Consider the following 17,639-nt stretch of genomic DNA (forward strand, 5'->3'; position numbering starts at 1 on the left):
ACAGAACACGCAATAACCTGTCCCGACAGAGCTGTTTCAAAGGAATGAACATGCCTTCATACAAAACACATACTATATGCAAAGCAGGGAGTCACTATATGCAAATAAGGTAGTGTGTCAAAAGTTGTAATGAACAGGTCATGACACTGAACAATAAAAAGGTTGTATATTTTAATGTCGTCTAACATTGTGTGTTGCAATCAGGACTTTTTTTATTCATACATTTTAAAAGGCAGATTGAGAAACCATCTTTGACTTATTCGTGTGGAAAAATGCACTCATTAATGTTTTTGTCATTATGTTTGTTTATTGAAGATGTATGATTGGATGCTGTTGCTCTCTTATCCTTACATCATCTTCCAGCTGATTTCCCTTATTTGGGTTGAATTTCACATTATTATCCAGGGTTATCTGAAGATGAAGCTGGAAGCTGATTTCAGTGCTTTAATATATATATATGTGTGTGTGTGTGTGTGTGTGTGTGTCTGCGTAAATATAACATATAACAGGCAGCAAGCCTTAATCCTAGAACATTAACATTAAATTAGTAATATCACTAATGCAGGGCTTTTTTTTACCCGATATAATGTCCCAAATAAAAAGTACTTCTCATCAAAATATGAAAATACATAATAAAATTTTATTTTATTTTCCAAGTCTGCCATGTCTAACATGAAAATAAGTATAATGGTGGGACCCTATGAAATTGCTCAAAAAATACAGAAAAATTAGAAGAAAAAAAGCACACATCCCTGCCCTTCCCATGCATACAAGGAACGCTATAAAGCAGGGAGATAAGCAGCAAACCCCCAGAGCAAGCATTAATGACTAGCATGACATTGATTAGGCCGGAATAGCATACGGAGCAAGGGAGGAGGAGGGGTGCAAATGCGCTTGCAAATGTGACATGCAGAGAAGCATAGGCAGTTTAAATAAGGCGGCGTAAAAACTATTCGGCCAATAGGATGCTTTCAGCAGATCAGCTGGTAATCAGTGGATGAGGCTTGCATGAGATCAGCTGACACAAACTCTGGCATGATATTAGAGCGTGACTCTGTGGCCTTCCTGAACTAATACAAGGTTCTATTTTTGGTTACTGTAGTTGGGTCCAATTCTGTGTTTTTGCATTTCATGACAAATAAAGACCGTTCTTGACCAGCTTTGAATTTTAGAAAGATGACATACTCACTGTTGTGTTGTTGTCAGAGAGGCCAGCATTTCAACATAGCATGTTTATGTCTGATGGAATAATGAGGTCAATTCAGTAGATATCTTTCATATTTATCCTTTAAGATGAAAACATTTGGTTTGAACAGCTACAAAGTATGATAATGTTGCTGTTTTTAATAGTCTTTTAACTGAATAATAATTGATACATATTTTTTGCTTACGTTTTCTTTCAGCTGCCACAAAAGAAATGTGTTATGCGCCTTTTTAATCAAGAAAATATATACTGACTGTTCCAGATACAACTAAGCGACATCCCAGTTTTTTGAAAAATTAAGCCGATGTGGAAGTGAGAAATCTTGTATTAGTCGAGTTTCCACTTGAAGCTGGATGCAGAAGCACCAGAAGTCATGCAGACAACCAAATCATAAAAGCCCGTTTTTTTTACAGCACAATTGTATGTATACATGTAGAATGTATACAGCCTGATTTAAAAAACAAAATTGTCTGATTAGCTCATGTCTCTATTGACACAGTGTACGGGGGATTCATTCTTTGATAGCTCATCAGTTTTGATTTTATGAAAGTGTTTTATAAGTGTTATTCACAATAAGGACTGTAGCTAGCCAGGCTGACGGGTGTGCACAATGTAGTTTGTCAGGAGGCTTAAGACACTGTTATTAACTCTATTAACCTATATTAAAAGCATTCTGACAAATATTCATCAAGCTGATTCTAATCAGCCGTCTACATTCATCAAAACCAGAACTAAGATAACGTGTAGCGGATTTATAAGGTCATGAACATCCAAACATGACTCCTGTAATTTTCAAGCAAGTTGGCGAGGGAGAGAGAGAGAGAGAGAGAGAGAGAGAGAGAGAGATTGTAAATATTAACTAACCCATTTTGTTATAAACAATGGAAGAAATATTCCTTTATAGAAGTCGCCATGCACCACACCCAATCTATGCACCTGTACAGTGTATACAAACACAAACACATACTGTACATCAATATAATTCTTGAATTTAAAGTCCTTGTATGTTGTTCCATTCAGCACTTCCACTGAAGGCTCGTGTTCACCAAGTGTTACACGTCCTCCTGCTCCCTCACATTCAAAGTATTGATCTCGGAATATTGGTCTTTTTTAATGCAATAAAGGAAAGATTAGATTTAGGAGAGCAGCACAAATGAACAAGCCAAGAAAATGATGAGTATGACTCAGAGATTCAGTGATGAACGCAGTTGGCTCTATCTTTAATTGTTTTTGTTTTTTTTAAACAAAGACGTCATTATTTAGACTATTTCTGCTCCTTATGTGGGCTCGGATGGACAATATCAGTTGACTCAGTAAAAGCAGGTTGACTTTTTTTTAAGCTGAGTTAAAAAAAGGAAGTAAGACATCTTCGGTATATCCTCTGACAAGCATTGTGATGAACTTTTAAGCCTGTTAGAAATTAAAATGGTAAATATTACAGTACAAGCGCCAGACGATCATAGATACACTGTCACATTCACACTCACACATACCCCCTCCCCCCATATCTCCCCCTGGCACTTCCTTGTAGCGCTGCACAAGGAGTGGAAAATACAGTCACCTAAAAATACGCCGCACATAAACAACGCTCTTACAAACACACACATGCACACACAGCCTGAGTGTCTGTAATATTAGAAAACACAAGGCTGACACCTGAGACACTTAGCACAGAAGTGTCGCCCTTCTCACCCCCCTCTCCCCCTCACTAAATTAGTTGCAGTGGTGGACGGTGTGTCCCTGTGAGTCCAGTCAGGTCTGCTTGGCTGCAGGCTGGCAGTAAGGACTGTGGGGCTGAGGGGGGGACACATACTTATGACATCACAGCCCAGTTGGCTCTGCATGCCCGTGGCAGTCACACGGGGCATCACCAGGCCTGACGTGACTTTGTCTGTACTGGGAGGGGATGTGGGTGAAGAGGTCATATAGAGACCTAACACACTGTAAACACCTTATTGGAGTACTTGAAGTATTTTATTTACTGATCAGTTTCGTTATATACAGCATCAAAGTAAGAAACAGTTTTCCTCAGCTCTCATTTTTGTCTTGAGATGAGCCTCCACATTGTTCCATCCTTTTTAAATTCTTCACATTCACCACGTGAGACCGATACAATCCTTTTTTTTCTCCCACCAAAACCTGTCTCTGTTTGTTTCCATCTTCCTGTGCTTATTTATATCTCTTCTCAGCAACCTCAAGTTCTTCTTCTCTCATTATTTGATCTTTCTTTATTTGAACTCTTTGTCTTATATACTTTATGAAGTTTTCAATTTCCATTCCTGTTAGACTAATGTAAGGCACCGTTTGCTGTCATTGTCAAAAGCAGCTGCAAAAGACTATTTTAAATTCACAAACAATGACATGATGTGTCCTTTCAGGGTGTTCTATCAGACCTGTCAGCAAACAGTTACCACACTGAAAAAAAAAAACTGTAAAAAAAAAAAAGAAAAGAAAAAGAAAAAAAAGCAATAATTAAGAGTATCTTAAGGAAAACGTGTCTTTCTACCTGCTAATGAACCTCTAAGTTCACTAGCTTGTTGCTGACACTGCAGTTGTGGCTTTTTAAACACAATCCATGGTTTAAATTGGAGTAATTGGAATATTTGAATGACTAAGATAATGACCTGAGTGAAGATTTCCTTCAGCTGAAATCTGATGTCAGTACTAGCATCTTGTAAACATGTTTTCTTTTGCAAGAGCTCAGTTTAATGTTGGACATATATCTTTCTTACCAGCTCAAATTGTCAAACTCAATGCACTGTTGCAACAGAGCTTCATAGTAAGTTGATTAGTTCTATTTCTGAACAGTCACTCTTCTTTGTTCGATGAAGAGGTTTTATGTGGTCTATCTTTCGTGCCTAAAGCACGAGGAGAGTGTGTGTCTTACAGAGGATTAGTGAGGCAGTGATGAGGTCCTGATAGATGCACACCCAGCCTTGGCTCCAACACTGGCTCTCTTATTTCTCTCTAAACCAGGGTCCAAGTACAGAAAGTTCAGGGAGCCTCCAGTTGTCACACACACACACACACACACACACACACACACACGCATGCACACACACACACACACACACGCACACACACGCACACACACGCACACACACGCACACTGACCCTCCTGACCTACGTTGAGGTTATATCATAACGACCATGTGGTCAGGAGGGCAGGATATGCAGTCAGATAAATTTACAGTGAACAAGCTCTCACCTCTCAGCAGACCCGCCTGAGCTACTGATCAGTGACCATTAACAGACTCTTGCACCAATTGGCTGCTATTTGACTGACTAATCCCCGGTCTTATGATCCCAGCAACCGGACCAACAGAACACACGCATGTATGATACGATGTGCCTCCTTCAGTGACCTTTGAATTATGTGCATTTCTTAATAAATGAACCCTGTTAGCGTTTAAGATTCTAGTCTACATAACAGCCACACACATGTATTGATAGAGTGCATTTAAGATGGCAGTAAAACAAAATTACGTTTTGTTGTAAGGTTTCATTTTGTACTCACTCTTTGAATCTCTTGTTCACTTCAAGGTCTTTCTACTAAAAACACGTTCACACATGCATGGAATATCTGTTTCTGTGAATCTGTTTGCTGTATCAAAAACCCATTAATAAATAGATGCATACAAAATTACATTTTTACAATTAAATCAATAAAAGAACACCTGAAACCCATTTAGCAACAAAGGAAACAACATGTAAGCATTTGAGAAAAGTTGCAAAGTAAAGGCCTTTAAAAAGTCCATGTCCTTGTGTAACCACGTTATGTTATACTTGAACTAAAAGAGAGGAAGAGAAGAGGACATGCAGGAGCTGACTAATGTCTGATACATGAAGGATACGTAAGGAACCATCAGCATTAGTCTTTTGCTGAAAATAATTGTCTAGGAAAAACGTACAAGTTCATTAACATACATGATGTAGTTTATGTCATTATTACATGTGATTATTTAGGTAACATTGGAGAGAGACAGTACTGTACTGAAGAAGTATCATTCACTTTTCAGACTAAATTAAGATTTTTCTGCTTTTGGAACAAGTTTGTTTTCTTTTGAATTACTTGATATTATTACAGTTTCACTTGTTACACCGCTGTCAGCACTTGTATAGTACACCGTATCTTGTTATCAGCAAATACAATTTGCTTAACTATAGGCCCATGTGCCTGCAGCTAGTGTACTAGTGCAGTCCCTGTCACAGGTGTCCTTACATCTCCTTAACCAGCCCTCATTTTTTGGGACGTCCCTCAGGATTCACTCTGCCAGTGAGCGTGGATCGATTCCACCCGCCTGTTCATTCCACGCTTTACCAACCATGTGATCTGTTCATAAATACACACTCTTCCTTGACATACCACTCTGTGCATGACTGGGCAAACTCTCTCATCTAAAACAAGACATACTCTGCACTGTCTTTGTAAGGCAAGAAGAGTTTCAGATGCTCAGTCCTCTGATACACCTGACATCCTGATGGGAGTGTTTACCTGCAGGGTGGAACATCTCCAGGCATAAACATCAGTGTGATGGATTAGTGAGAGAGCGATATAGCCAGAGAGAGAGAGATAGCCAGAGAGAGAGAGAGAGAGAGAGAGATAGCCAGAGAGAGAGAGAGAGAGAGAGAATGAGAGACTAAGCAGTTTCCTTGTTTCATTTTAAATTGGCAGATGTGGCAGATTAGCTATTTATAAATCATACAAAAGCTCATCATAATAAATTGTTCTGAATGACAACTTTCTAAAACTACAAGACCATGAATTATGGATTTCCCCTTCATAAAATCCTAGTTACTACTTATCAAAAACTAATGATGTCTTTGCATTTGAAATATAATCCTTAAATGCTTTGATCGGCTTGTGCCCAGTACCACGATATTGTGTGAAGCATATTACATGTGCGACAACTTCCTTACGATCCAATAGCAATAATAAGGAGGATATTTGAGGTGGTTTTGTCATTTGGAATGAGATAAAAATAGATCCATATAAATGACCTATAGAATGCAACGTTTTACTAAAAAGCAAGCTGACAAGTAGCTTAATATGTGAACCGTAACACAAACTGTAACCCTATTTCCCTCCATGCCAAACCACAGAGAGGTGTTTGTTATGTAGAACATAGAATGTATGTGACCTATTTACAGGTCTCCTTTAATACTGTGTGTGTGTGTGTGTGTGTGTGTGTGTGTGTGTGCGTGTGCGTGTGTGTGTGTGTGTGTTTGTGCACTATATGTGCCCCCCCCATGTAAGGGGCCATCCCTTGTAAAAATGTGTGGTTTCTTCACAGGAAATGGGTTCTGGTGAAAAAAAAACTGAGCTCTCAAGAATTATTTTTTTCTTTCTCTTCCTCTAGCTCTCACTTCTCTAGCTTTCTTTCATTTTTTCTTTTTTAATGAAAAAAACTTCTGAAATGTGGATGGTTTAGGCGATGTAGGTCAAATCGAGAGAGATACTGGTGGCTTTGCTTCTCTGGTAACTTGACATGCACGTTGACAAAAGTTTGTTTGATGTAATGGAAATGAAGATGTATTGTATCCAGATAACTTTTATCTTATAATCTCACCATCTGAGGGGACAAATCCCTAGGTTCTAAATTCCAGTTAGAAGGGTTACCATGTTATCTCGAAATTTGTTTTAACAATCAGATAGGATTGTACTTTTTTAATGTCTTTTTTTATCAATTAAAAACTTGAAATTATACCTTTATCTTGAATGTTTAATCTAATTGTATAGACCCTGATGACATGTTTCCCAAAACAATATTGAAAACTTTCCTGCATAAAAATGTTCAGTGTGTTCAGAGTGATTTCCCAAATACTAAAAGAAAGACATACTTGTTTGAGTGAGTTGTGGGACACTGGTATACAAAAGTTACACAGGAACTCTTTTCTAATTTTCACATTCAAAGATTAGTGCTTTGGCTGTTGTTCTCTGCGAGGTATTGTTTCCTAGTGCAGGTTTAAGACCCGAAATAAAAACATGTTTCATAAATATGAGTGATTTAAGGGTGATATTTATGTGTCTTCCTGTCCCAAACACAAAGACTACAGTAATAATCACTAAGACAATGAAGAACTTACATCCACACTGTGATGAAACTGAGTTGTGTAGACGTTGTCAGGAGGAGTTTAGAACTACAGGTTGCAGCAGCATGGCGGGTCACAACGCTGCACGTTTCACTGCTGAACACTGAGGGACAGCTCCACCACAGCTCCTTAATATTGAATGCTTATGTTGAATAATTCTGGCTCACCGTCGTGTTGTGCCACCATGAATTGGGCCGTGGAGTTAGTGAGTGTATCACTCATTGTGTGTTTGTGTGTATACATGTGTGTGTGTGTGTGTGTGTGTGGGACATGGACGACAGGGAGAGTGATGTGGCAGGAGTGCTGAGTTTGCCACGAACACTGGAAGCCTGTGGGACAGCAGAACCATAGCAACAGATGAATTAATGAACAGGAGATCTGAATGCTGTGTTTAACACAAGGTGTGCGCACGCACGCACGCACACACACACACACACACACACACACACACACACACACACACATTGACACGCACAAATGCATAAGCAAAAGCAAAGCCAGCTGGTGGTTTCATATTTAACACAGATTAGGTTGAGCTAGAACTACCTCTACAGAGCATCCAGCTGCAGTCTTTAAACTGAACATCATCCATTCATTCATTCCATACTGTTTAACCTAACGATCTAAACCTGCTTCCCTCCATGAACACTGGTTTAAAGACTTAAAACAAAATAATCTTGTTCTAGGCTATTGATTATAAAACAGCGTGAATGATTTAGTTCTGGCAGTTAAGTGTGGTTACACAATGATGTTACATCGTACGGTTAATAAATGATACACTCTCACTACACTAAAAATGTGAACATGAGTTATAACGCAATATCCCCTCAGCCAGAGATATTCACAAAACAGTCTACAGCGCCCCCCTCAGGAAAAGAGAGTAAAACACCTTGGCAAAAAAAGTCAGCATTTCAATGAGCATCAACAATCATGTCTAGGAATTAAATGTGCACAAAGAAGTTCCTTTAATTGGATTTTTCAGAGAATCACATAAAGGCATAGAATAATTTGATGTCAGGTTTGCTTTCTAAAAAAAAAAAAACATTTGCCTATTCTTCTATATACAGTAAGATACACAAGCAAGTGAACGATCATAAGAAAAGAGAATTAAGAATTATCTATAAAACCTAGTAAAAAAGTAATATTCTGTATTTACATACAATTCTTGGCATTCTGCGTGCCTTATGCCTTCTGATATTGCTCTGACACGAGAGACTAAACTTGCTATTCTCTAAACTAATTTAGCCAGCCTGCAATTATTGAAAGCGTCAGAAAAAAAAAGGTTTCTGTGGGGATGGCAATTGGAAACCCTGAGGCTATCCTTTTTTTGAGGCTGGGGCCTCCAAACTTCTTTAGAAGCATACTGAAGGTTTACACTTTGAGCCAGTCAAACTTCTTGTTCACATTCGTATTGACAAGTCTGGTCTTTTCTGCTCGTGTAGGGAAGATGACACAGTATGTGAGTGATTGCCAACAGGCAGAACCAGAGGATTATGTGATGAAAGCCAAAGGGAAAAAAGTGAAAGAAGCTTGAATATGTTACAGCATTGAGTTACAGGTCACTTGTGAACTTAATGTTCCTGTTCTGAAAAGTGATAGAATGAAAAATGTTGTTTGACTAAATGTACAGAGTTTAAAACTGGCAACTGAGGGTGTGAAGCAGATATACAATCAGGGGTTCAAAGTGAAAACGCAACCCAACTTCTTACTTAAACGTGTATTTGTCTTCTTCCTTAAACAGGACATTTGGATTAAGAAAAGACTTTCAATGCAAATGGATGTTTCCTTTTTATTGTACAATTTTACAATTACATTTGTACAAATGGTGTTTAACAAAAAAAATGTAATTCAGGCAACAAGAGGAAATGTTTGCTGGGGCCTGAAAACAACAATGTCCTTGGGCACGGCACTAAACCTTCACGCGACGTGGCGTAAACATGCTGCTGTTGCTGCTCAGTGGGAGGGCCATACACAGAGATCACATGTGAAGTGAACTAGCACTGCGTCCTCCTGCTCAGCCCATTAACTCCTAAAATCACGGGATTGAACAAAAGCAACAAGATGAAATCCAGCATCAATGGAGATACTTTTTTTTTTTTTTGTAATCAAATTGTCAAATACAAAAAAGGAAAAAAAAAAAATCCAGTTTGTGTTGTCGTGATTGTGGAAAAGTAAAATAGGGGAGTAAGGTTGTGTTGTTGTTTTGGTCCAGGTCCAATATGTTAAGAAGCTGAGGCGCAGGTCAGAGATCATCAGGTCGGGTTTAAGAGCGGGTGTACTTTCCCCAGATGTGCAGCATGAAGACGGAAGCGATGAAGAGCAGACTCATCACCAACACTGGTACAGGGCCTCTGTAACAACAAAGACACACTTATGAACACACACACAAAATCCCATCATTTGCTGTAACCCCAACCGGATTGAGGGTCTTAGTGGAGTGGCTGATTTTATTGATGAGCTTCGGGAAAACAAGGAGGGGCTCTTATAGCTGAAGGAGGGACTGAGTGGGGGTGGGGTGGAGCGCATCATTCAGCAGCAGCATCGCCATGCCAACCAGCTCCTCAGCGGCCCCCCTCCTCTCCCTGTCAGGAGGCTGTAATTGAGTTGACCTTTCAGAGTGGATACTTTAATGAAGCTTTGAGGCGGGCGTCTAACGCAGGAACAAACACACACTCGATATACAGCACTGTACGGACCGTGTGCCCTCCTTTGACTGCTGGAGAGACACACTCAATAACCACCACAGCCCCATCGATCAAACACGGCCGACCTCAGCCTCCAGACAGGACGCCTGCTCTAATGTTGGGCGAGGATGCAGCAAAACACAACTTTTATTAACTTTAAGTTTTCTTAAAGGTTTACTATCCTAACACGTAATTGTGTGTGTGTAAATATAAACATCCACTGATTAGGGAGGAATAGTTTTACAGCAGAGGCACGTCTGCTCAATTTCCTGCAATCAATCCCTTCTCCTCTCGTACCTTATGAGCGTTAATAACACTGAAAGCACAAGTGTCGGAACTCCTGGGGATTAGAACACGATGCGAGTTTATCAACGTTAATGAAGTCAAAGACTAAAGTTGTTAACAAGTATATTTTCTGGACTTTGCATGAGTGGTTGAGAGGGATTGCGTGCGCGCGTCAACACAACTGCTTCTATAAACAGCACTTACACTTTGAGGCCTGGTGAGTCTTCTGTATAAAAGCGCCACATGCCACCGGTTCCTGCCGATCCCGTGGTCCTGCCACCGCTGCGTGTGCCGCTGCTGGTAGCTTTCCTGTAGAACACAAAGCTAAGCTTGTAATGCTGGACATGACAACTGATACGATCTTATAGTGTTCGAATACTTCTCAAGGGACCGAGCGGAATGTTGTTTATTCTCATCATACAATAATCTGATAATCTCTCCCATCACAAACTGTATTCAAGATGTAAAGTAACTCCAGTAGCCGGCGATTAAAGAGCTGAGTGAATCATGGTTGCTTCACTCGTGTGATGAGATTAAACGAAGGTTAATGAGGTAATGAAGAGGGGGATAGTAATAGATAATGAGAGATGTAACAGCGAGCGTGTGATTACACACTGATTAAGCCCACAGCACAACATCCATTTGCTACTCCAATCTACAGAGGAGGGGCAAACAAGAAATACAGGAGAGGGGTTTCCTGAACCCATCAATATCTCTTAAGAGTGGGACGCCACAAGCAGGTGGGTTCAGTACTTTGGACAGTTGAAGAAAAAACATGTTGAGTGTAATCAGGCTGGGATGGTTGAATAACTTATTGCTTATTTTGAAGAGGTCTTCAAAGGCTCCTTTTCCCCCCACAGTAATGGCAAACTTGTAGATTTGACAGATGGATGGAAAAGCCTGCAGAACAGCTTCTCGGGTGGATACACAACTAAGACATGACACCACCACAGACGCTCTTTTATTGATGGGTTGAAATAAAATATTAAAAAATTTGGTAATGTTGGTCAAATGAGTTGCCATTACATATCCAAACCTTTAAAAGTTGACCATTTTAACTGCAGAACTAAACGCACATCATTTTTATACTCCTCTCACCACTAACTCTTCCTGCATAATATCCTGTATACTCTTGTTATGAATTAGCACTATACGATTAATGATTGATTTATTGATTATTATTCAGTGACCCACTGAATCCTTTGTGTAAGATATTCATTCATTAGGTGACTGCACCAATCAATTCTGGTCCCTCCCTTGATTTTGTTGCACATTTTTGTGAACTTGTGAAGACACTGAATCCATCCACATACAGACAGGTAGAAGTTTTGGGTTTTTTTTGTTCTGAATGTTTGTGTACCTCTGTCTGACTGTGGAGCCTGCTGCACGGGGAGCCACCGTCTTACTGGGGGAACGGCTGGACGCCCCAACATTTGTTGCACTTGCTGCTGGTCCAGGCTGAAGGAGGAGAAATAACACACAGACAGTGATTAACTCATACAGGAGGATCCCCAATCTGTTACCCACTAAAACAAATAAATTCAGAAATGATCTTTCAGCCAAGTAAAGTCTACAGCATTCATGTGTATAGACTTACTCCACTTTGATCACTGAATATCTAAACTACATTTTACTATAGACTTATTCATTAAGGTGACAGACAGTCAAAGGCCTGACTAATAACCAACACTCTTGATTGATTTTAATCTCAAAGTAAATTGTAACATGCAGGGTCTTAACCAAACACGTGGACATGTACATGTAGTTATTAGATGCAGTACGGGGTCAGTAACAAATGTGTTTAAAGGTTTTTTAAAAAGCCACGTCTACAAATGAAGAGCTACTGTTAGCGGGACAGCTAACATATGACAGCGCTGCTAGCTTCTGTGTCTCCTCAAATCAGAGTCATTTAGCTTTAACAATCCTAATGTTTTTAAATAAGGATGAGATTCTTACCATGATGTGATAAGTGTCCTGACGGGATATGAAATCTCGACTTGAGCCTCTCTTTAAACTGATGTCCACGTCAAACGAGCAGCACACTGTCGATGTATGAATTGGTCAAAACTTGAGAGAAGGAGCCCACAAAGATGACGCTAGTCTGAAAAGGACACGACGGCAAAATAAAAGACCAACGTAGGCGACTCAGCAGATGCCTGACCAGATGATGTTTTTCACCGCCGAGAGAATCCATCACATTTTAAATTTAAAGCTTATAAACTCACATTTTTATAAAAACAAATTATATTACACATGTAAATTCTCTATGTGAAAATGTAGGGTTGTTTGATTATATTTTATTTTGATGGCGAATAATTGGTCAGTCCTCGGTTTGAGGAGACGTGTCTCACAGGAAGCGGGGATGCACCATAGGGGAAACAGACGCCATTGTGGTTCGAACGAGAAGCGTAAGTACCATTGACTTCAATGGTAACGTTGAGCCAAGATGGCTCCCTAAATCTAGAGTTTCATAAACGTTGAGGTAGCTTCTACGAGCGTTTAGACGAAGATAATCACAGGTTTCTAAAGTTGGACCGGGTGGTCAGTAGATTAAAAGGTAATCATTACTGCTTATGATTCATTTTTTTACAGGTGAATTGTGTTGTTCAGTCACACAACCCGCGTAAAAGAGCAACCCACCTGGTTAGCTTTATAAAACAGGTTAACTTTTTCCTTGCTACATTGGCTTGTATTCAACATCTTATCAATGTAAGGTTTCATATCCACTCAGTTATCTCACAGAATCAGAGTTCTTCTTTGTCTACGTCCATTTAGAGTCTGCCTGAGTTTTTTTTTTCTATAATACAGAGAAACTATGACAGCTAGAGGAACTCTTTTAGGATGCATTAAGTGAAATGACATGAACTCATTCAAGGTTAAAATAAGTAATAATAATATTGCAGCTCGGATGATATATCTTCTGTAGGGGTTGTTATGCATGTTTCTGAGCCACTTCTATAAATCTTTTAAACTCTGTGAATAAACAGTTTTTTTAAACTTCTAATTGTGCTGTCATTTACTCTGTATACTATCTATACTCATACTTCCGTCCGTCCTTTAACATAATATAGTAATAGAAATATGTAATGAATAGTATTACCAGGTCTGTCTGCAAATCAGCATCCTGTTTTCAGAAAACACATTACTTAGTTGAACCTATTTCATTGTTATTGTGTAAGATGGTTCGGGTGGTGTTCCTCCATCCTGACCTTGGCATCGGTGGAGCTGAGCGACTGGTGGTGGATGCAGCAGTGGCTTTGAAATCTAAAGGATGCAGTGTTCAGATCTGGACGGCCCATTACGACCCAACTCACTGCTTCTCCGAGACCCTGGACCCAGAACTACCTGTGGTATGTTAACAACACCTTATAGCATTCTCTTTAAAAGAAATAACATACAGAGACTCAGAAGTTTTCAGTTCAAGACGCACACATACATGATTTACTTTTTACCCTCTTAGGTTTGTGTGGGTGACTGGCTACCCACCAGTGTGTTTGGTTACCTTCATGCTCTATGTGCCTACCTGAGGATGATCTTTGTGGCCTTCTACCTGGTCTTCCTCAGCGGCTTGGAGTATGATGTCATCTTCTGCGATCAAGTGAGTTGTTTCACTCAGATATTACCCGTCAGTCTGTTTGTACAGCGTTTATTTGACTTCTTCAAAGCCTCCTTTTATCTGGTGAAAATCTCTCAGAGGATGGCTTCCATTGTTAACAGGGGCTCTTTGGGTCTCCCTTCTTTTGTCACACCCTCAAACCATACCATGAAGTGGACACTCCCTTGTTTATTTTCTACTGTTTTTTAACTTGAACGCAAATCAACAAAGGTGCCTTTCTTTAACAGGTGCCATGTTTTTCTCACACATTATAACAGTGTAGAGAACATCATTTTTCAGATAAAAATATGTAAAACAGGATTAAGATAGAGCTTTAAAGTTTTTTTTCTTCGGCTGTGCAAAGTAGTTGGATGCATTCTTGAGAGAAGGTCATTAAGCATGAACTTATTTTGCTGGCTGTTTAGTTATGTTACGTTTGTGTTTATGTTTAGGATTTAATCCCCTCTGAATCTACTCTAGGTGTCAGCGTGTATCCCGGTGCTTCGGTTGTCACGTCACAGGAAAAAGGTTTTGTTTTACTGTCACTTCCCAGACCAGCTGCTGACCCAAAGGAAGTCGCTCCTGAAGAAGCTTTACCGCGCTCCCATCGACTGGCTGGAGGAACGCACCACAGGCATGGCTGATATGGTACGTAACAGCTGAGGGTTGAATGTTTTGTCATGTTAATGGTTAGGACTGTCTAGGTGTAGGACAGGATTGTGTCCATGTTACACAATGGCATATGTATATAGTCAAAAGCCATATGTGTTTAGGATAGGATGATCAGGTGAGGTACTTTGAACGTTCTGTGTTTTTATGCAGAGATTTGAGAATAGCCAAAGGGAGTATGAGGATTTCAGGCTAACTCCAGAAAAGGCCAGGGGCTGTAAGCTGCTTATAAGGAACATTCAAAATCTATTTCCCTAACTAATAGGATCACAGAATTCACTTTGTTCTTTATATTTCAAAGCCTTATTTTTAGTTTAGTTTTTCTCAAAAGAGCAGTAACAAGAGTTAGAAACATTAAACTATTTAAACAGATATGATGCACACAGTAGTACATTTACTTCAACTTTATTGTCCCCGAGGGGAAATTTGTATCCCAGCCAGGTGAGAACAATATGAAAAAAAAAAACAAAAAACCCTACACCGAACACAGGTACTCAGAAAACAGAAACAACAAACACAGTGAACAACATTAAATACATGTATACAGGAGTTCATCAGGTAACAGCAGATTTAGACTTAGTATGAGTGTAGCTCTGTTCATAGATACTGAGAAGTGTCCACAGACACTGATATTTTTTGTTGTTGTCCGTCATGCAAAAAGTGTAGCTTTTTATTTTCTGTACAAGAGTAAAAAAAAGGGAGGAGTACAGGATAGCATCTGGACTAAACCAAGGACTGATAGGCATTTTTCAAAGCCCAGTGGTTGATTATTCTATCATCTGTTCTCAATGAGTGTGTGCTGCTGCGGTGTAATTTAATATCAATAAACACATTGTCAGCCGTCAGCTAAACCTTGTGAGTCTAAAAAATTAGACTCACAAGGTTTACAAATTAGATTGTAACTTGGCACTTAATAAGTCCCTCAGTGTGATATACACATAGAGTTTATATCTATCTCATCAAGAAGTACTCAAACAACTCATGAGAGATAACTTCTCTTTCTTCTTTAGTTCATCTCTGGGTAACTACTTAAACTAATGCAGGTGCAGTAAAATTAAAATGAAATATAAGGTTTCTCACTTTCATCAGCTTAAATAAATGTAAGTGATGTTTTAAATTGTGATTCGGCCACATCTCCTCCGGCGAACAGTGTTAAGAGCTCACAGCCCTGATAGAAAGGAAATGACATTTCGACGTTAGACTAGACCTCAGGATAATCAAAGTCCGCAGGCTTTGATCACACTCACAGAGAATTAAAACACCTGTGATATATGTGAGAGTCTTGTGAAATAATCTCTCTCTATACTTCTTCCTAGATTCTGGTAAACAGCCAGTTCACTGCAGGCGTCTTTAGGGAGACCTTTAAGGGTCTGAGAGGAGTCCACACAGATGTCCTCTATCCCTCCCTCAACACACGGACCTTCGACCAGCCGTCCTCTGAGACACAGAGCCTGGAGGGGCTTCTCCCTGAGGGAACCTCCTGCCTGTTTCTTTCTCTGAACCGATACGAGAGGAAGAAGAATCTGGGGCTAGCTCTGGAGGCTCTCGCAGCTTTGAGGAGCAGCCTTATTCCTGGCCAGGGAGCAGGTATTCACCTGGTGGTGGCGGGGGGCTACGATGACAGAGTTACTGAGAACGTCCAACATTACACTGAATTGAAGGAACTTGCAGCACAGCTCCAACTGGATGACTGTGTCACCTTCCTGCGCTCCCCCTCCGACTCACTGAAGGTGGCGCTGCTTCAGGGCAGCGCTGCCGTGCTGTACACCCCGAGCAGAGAGCATTTTGGGATAGTTCCCGTGGAGGCCATGTACTGCTGCTGCCCTGTTATCGCGGTGAACTCCGGGGGCCCCCTGGAGAGCGTCGCTGATGGGGAGACGGGCTTCCTGCGCGAGCCCACGGCAGAGGCCTTCTCTCAGGTGATGGGGAGGCTGTGGGGGGAGCCGCAACTCCGCAGGGACATGGGGCAAGCTGGGAGGAGGAGGGTGCAAGATAAATTCTCTCTGCAGGCCTTCTCAGACCAGTTGTACGCGTACATTGTAAGGCTGAGCCAGTGATGTGAAAGTTGGAGGACAGTCTGAAGACGGAAAATGATCTGCCACTGAACTGTGAATTGTCTTTAGACGACTGCTGGGAAATGACGCGTGCGTCGTCTAACAGAGAAATGTGTGTGTATGCAGGAAGGCGGCAGAGGGGTATTATGAGGACTAAGAGGACAATCAATCAGCATTCCCCTGGAGGGGTTGCTGAGAGGAAAAAAGAATGGAATCTCATACCAATTAAGAAAAGAGTAACGAGTTTTCCTCCCCTATCTGAGGAAAAATACCTCCGCTGCTAGAGTATGCATGTGTACGGGTGTGTAATATTTTATGTGTAACAGCACAGCCACAAAGAGCCCAGCAAATGAGCGAACCAAGAGGATTGATTGTTAGAGTGAAATGAAAAGTGAATTTTTTTTTTTTCTTAGTCTTTGTCGCTCTGTGTTTGCAGGCTGAAGAAGAGAAAGAATGTAGTTAGCACTGTGTCCCATCAGCCTTTGCACAGAACCAGATCGATAAACGGGATGCTTTCCTCTACTTCCTGTCCGCAAAGAGCTTTGTCGCCCGCTCCTCTCATTCAGAAGAAGCTGGCCTGTCTGTGACTCTTGCTGCAGCGTCAAGTTATTAGCAGATGATAGAGCGTGTCTGGCTTTATTAGAGGTCTGGCTGATGGGCAGCACGTCTTTGTCTGGGTCATTATCTAGCAGGAGAATAGCAGAAGGTCACTGTGTCTGTGCGCTGCCCTGCTCAGCCCTCCTACTGTATAGAAATGCTCTTATTGACATTCCAGAAGTCTTAATAAACAAGAGGACACATAGTTTCCTGACTCTTACGCTTTGCTTTGGGGACTTCTTTTTTTTTTTTTTAGCCTTTATCAAAGTGATTTAAGGGTTCTGTGGGTGAGAATGCAGACGGAAACATTGTTAATGCTGCACTATCTGGATTTACAAACATTCACAAACAATGTAGGAACAGAAAGTTTGAGTTTAGCTTATTAAAAAGTCTGTGTTTAGAGGCACCCAGGAATATTTGAAAGTTGTGTATCTATCCTATATCATTTGCAGAGTTTC

General features: G+C 40.5%; 2 protein-coding genes across 3 annotated transcripts; one reads left to right on the top strand and one right to left on the bottom strand.

Annotated features, from left to right (window-relative positions):
• Positions 1–9,072: 9,072 nt before the first annotated feature.
• sec61b (SEC61 translocon subunit beta) lies at positions 9,073–12,362 on the bottom strand. The gene is made up of 4 exons (XM_079343908.1): positions 12,223–12,362; positions 11,627–11,724; positions 10,471–10,575; positions 9,073–9,648 (listed from the first exon to the last, which is right to left on the bottom strand). The coding sequence occupies exons 1-4, from the start codon at positions 12,223–12,225 to the stop codon at positions 9,561–9,563; spliced, it is 294 nt and encodes a 97-aa protein (XP_079200034.1). The 5' UTR covers positions 12,226–12,362; the 3' UTR covers positions 9,073–9,560.
• Positions 12,363–12,517: 155 nt separating this feature from the next.
• Positions 12,518–17,401, top strand: alg2 (ALG2 alpha-1,3/1,6-mannosyltransferase). 2 transcript variants are annotated; one of them, XM_079343903.1, is made up of 5 exons: positions 12,518–12,674; positions 13,445–13,616; positions 13,727–13,864; positions 14,342–14,509; positions 15,847–17,401. In XM_079343903.1, the coding sequence occupies exons 2-5, from the start codon at positions 13,446–13,448 to the stop codon at positions 16,585–16,587; spliced, it is 1,218 nt and encodes a 405-aa protein (XP_079200029.1). In that variant the 5' UTR covers positions 12,518–12,674; position 13,445; the 3' UTR covers positions 16,588–17,401. The 2 variants fall into 2 exon arrangements, with proteins under 2 accessions (XP_079200029.1, XP_079200030.1); XM_079343904.1 differs by lacking the exon at positions 12,518–12,674 and adding an exon at positions 12,683–12,823.
• The last annotated feature ends 238 nt before the right edge of the window (positions 17,402–17,639 follow it).

The sequence above is a fragment of the Symphodus melops genome (genome assembly GCF_947650265.1).
Source record: "Symphodus melops genome assembly, chromosome: 5".
NCBI classification, from domain to species: domain Eukaryota; kingdom Metazoa; phylum Chordata; class Actinopteri; order Labriformes; family Labridae; genus Symphodus; species Symphodus melops.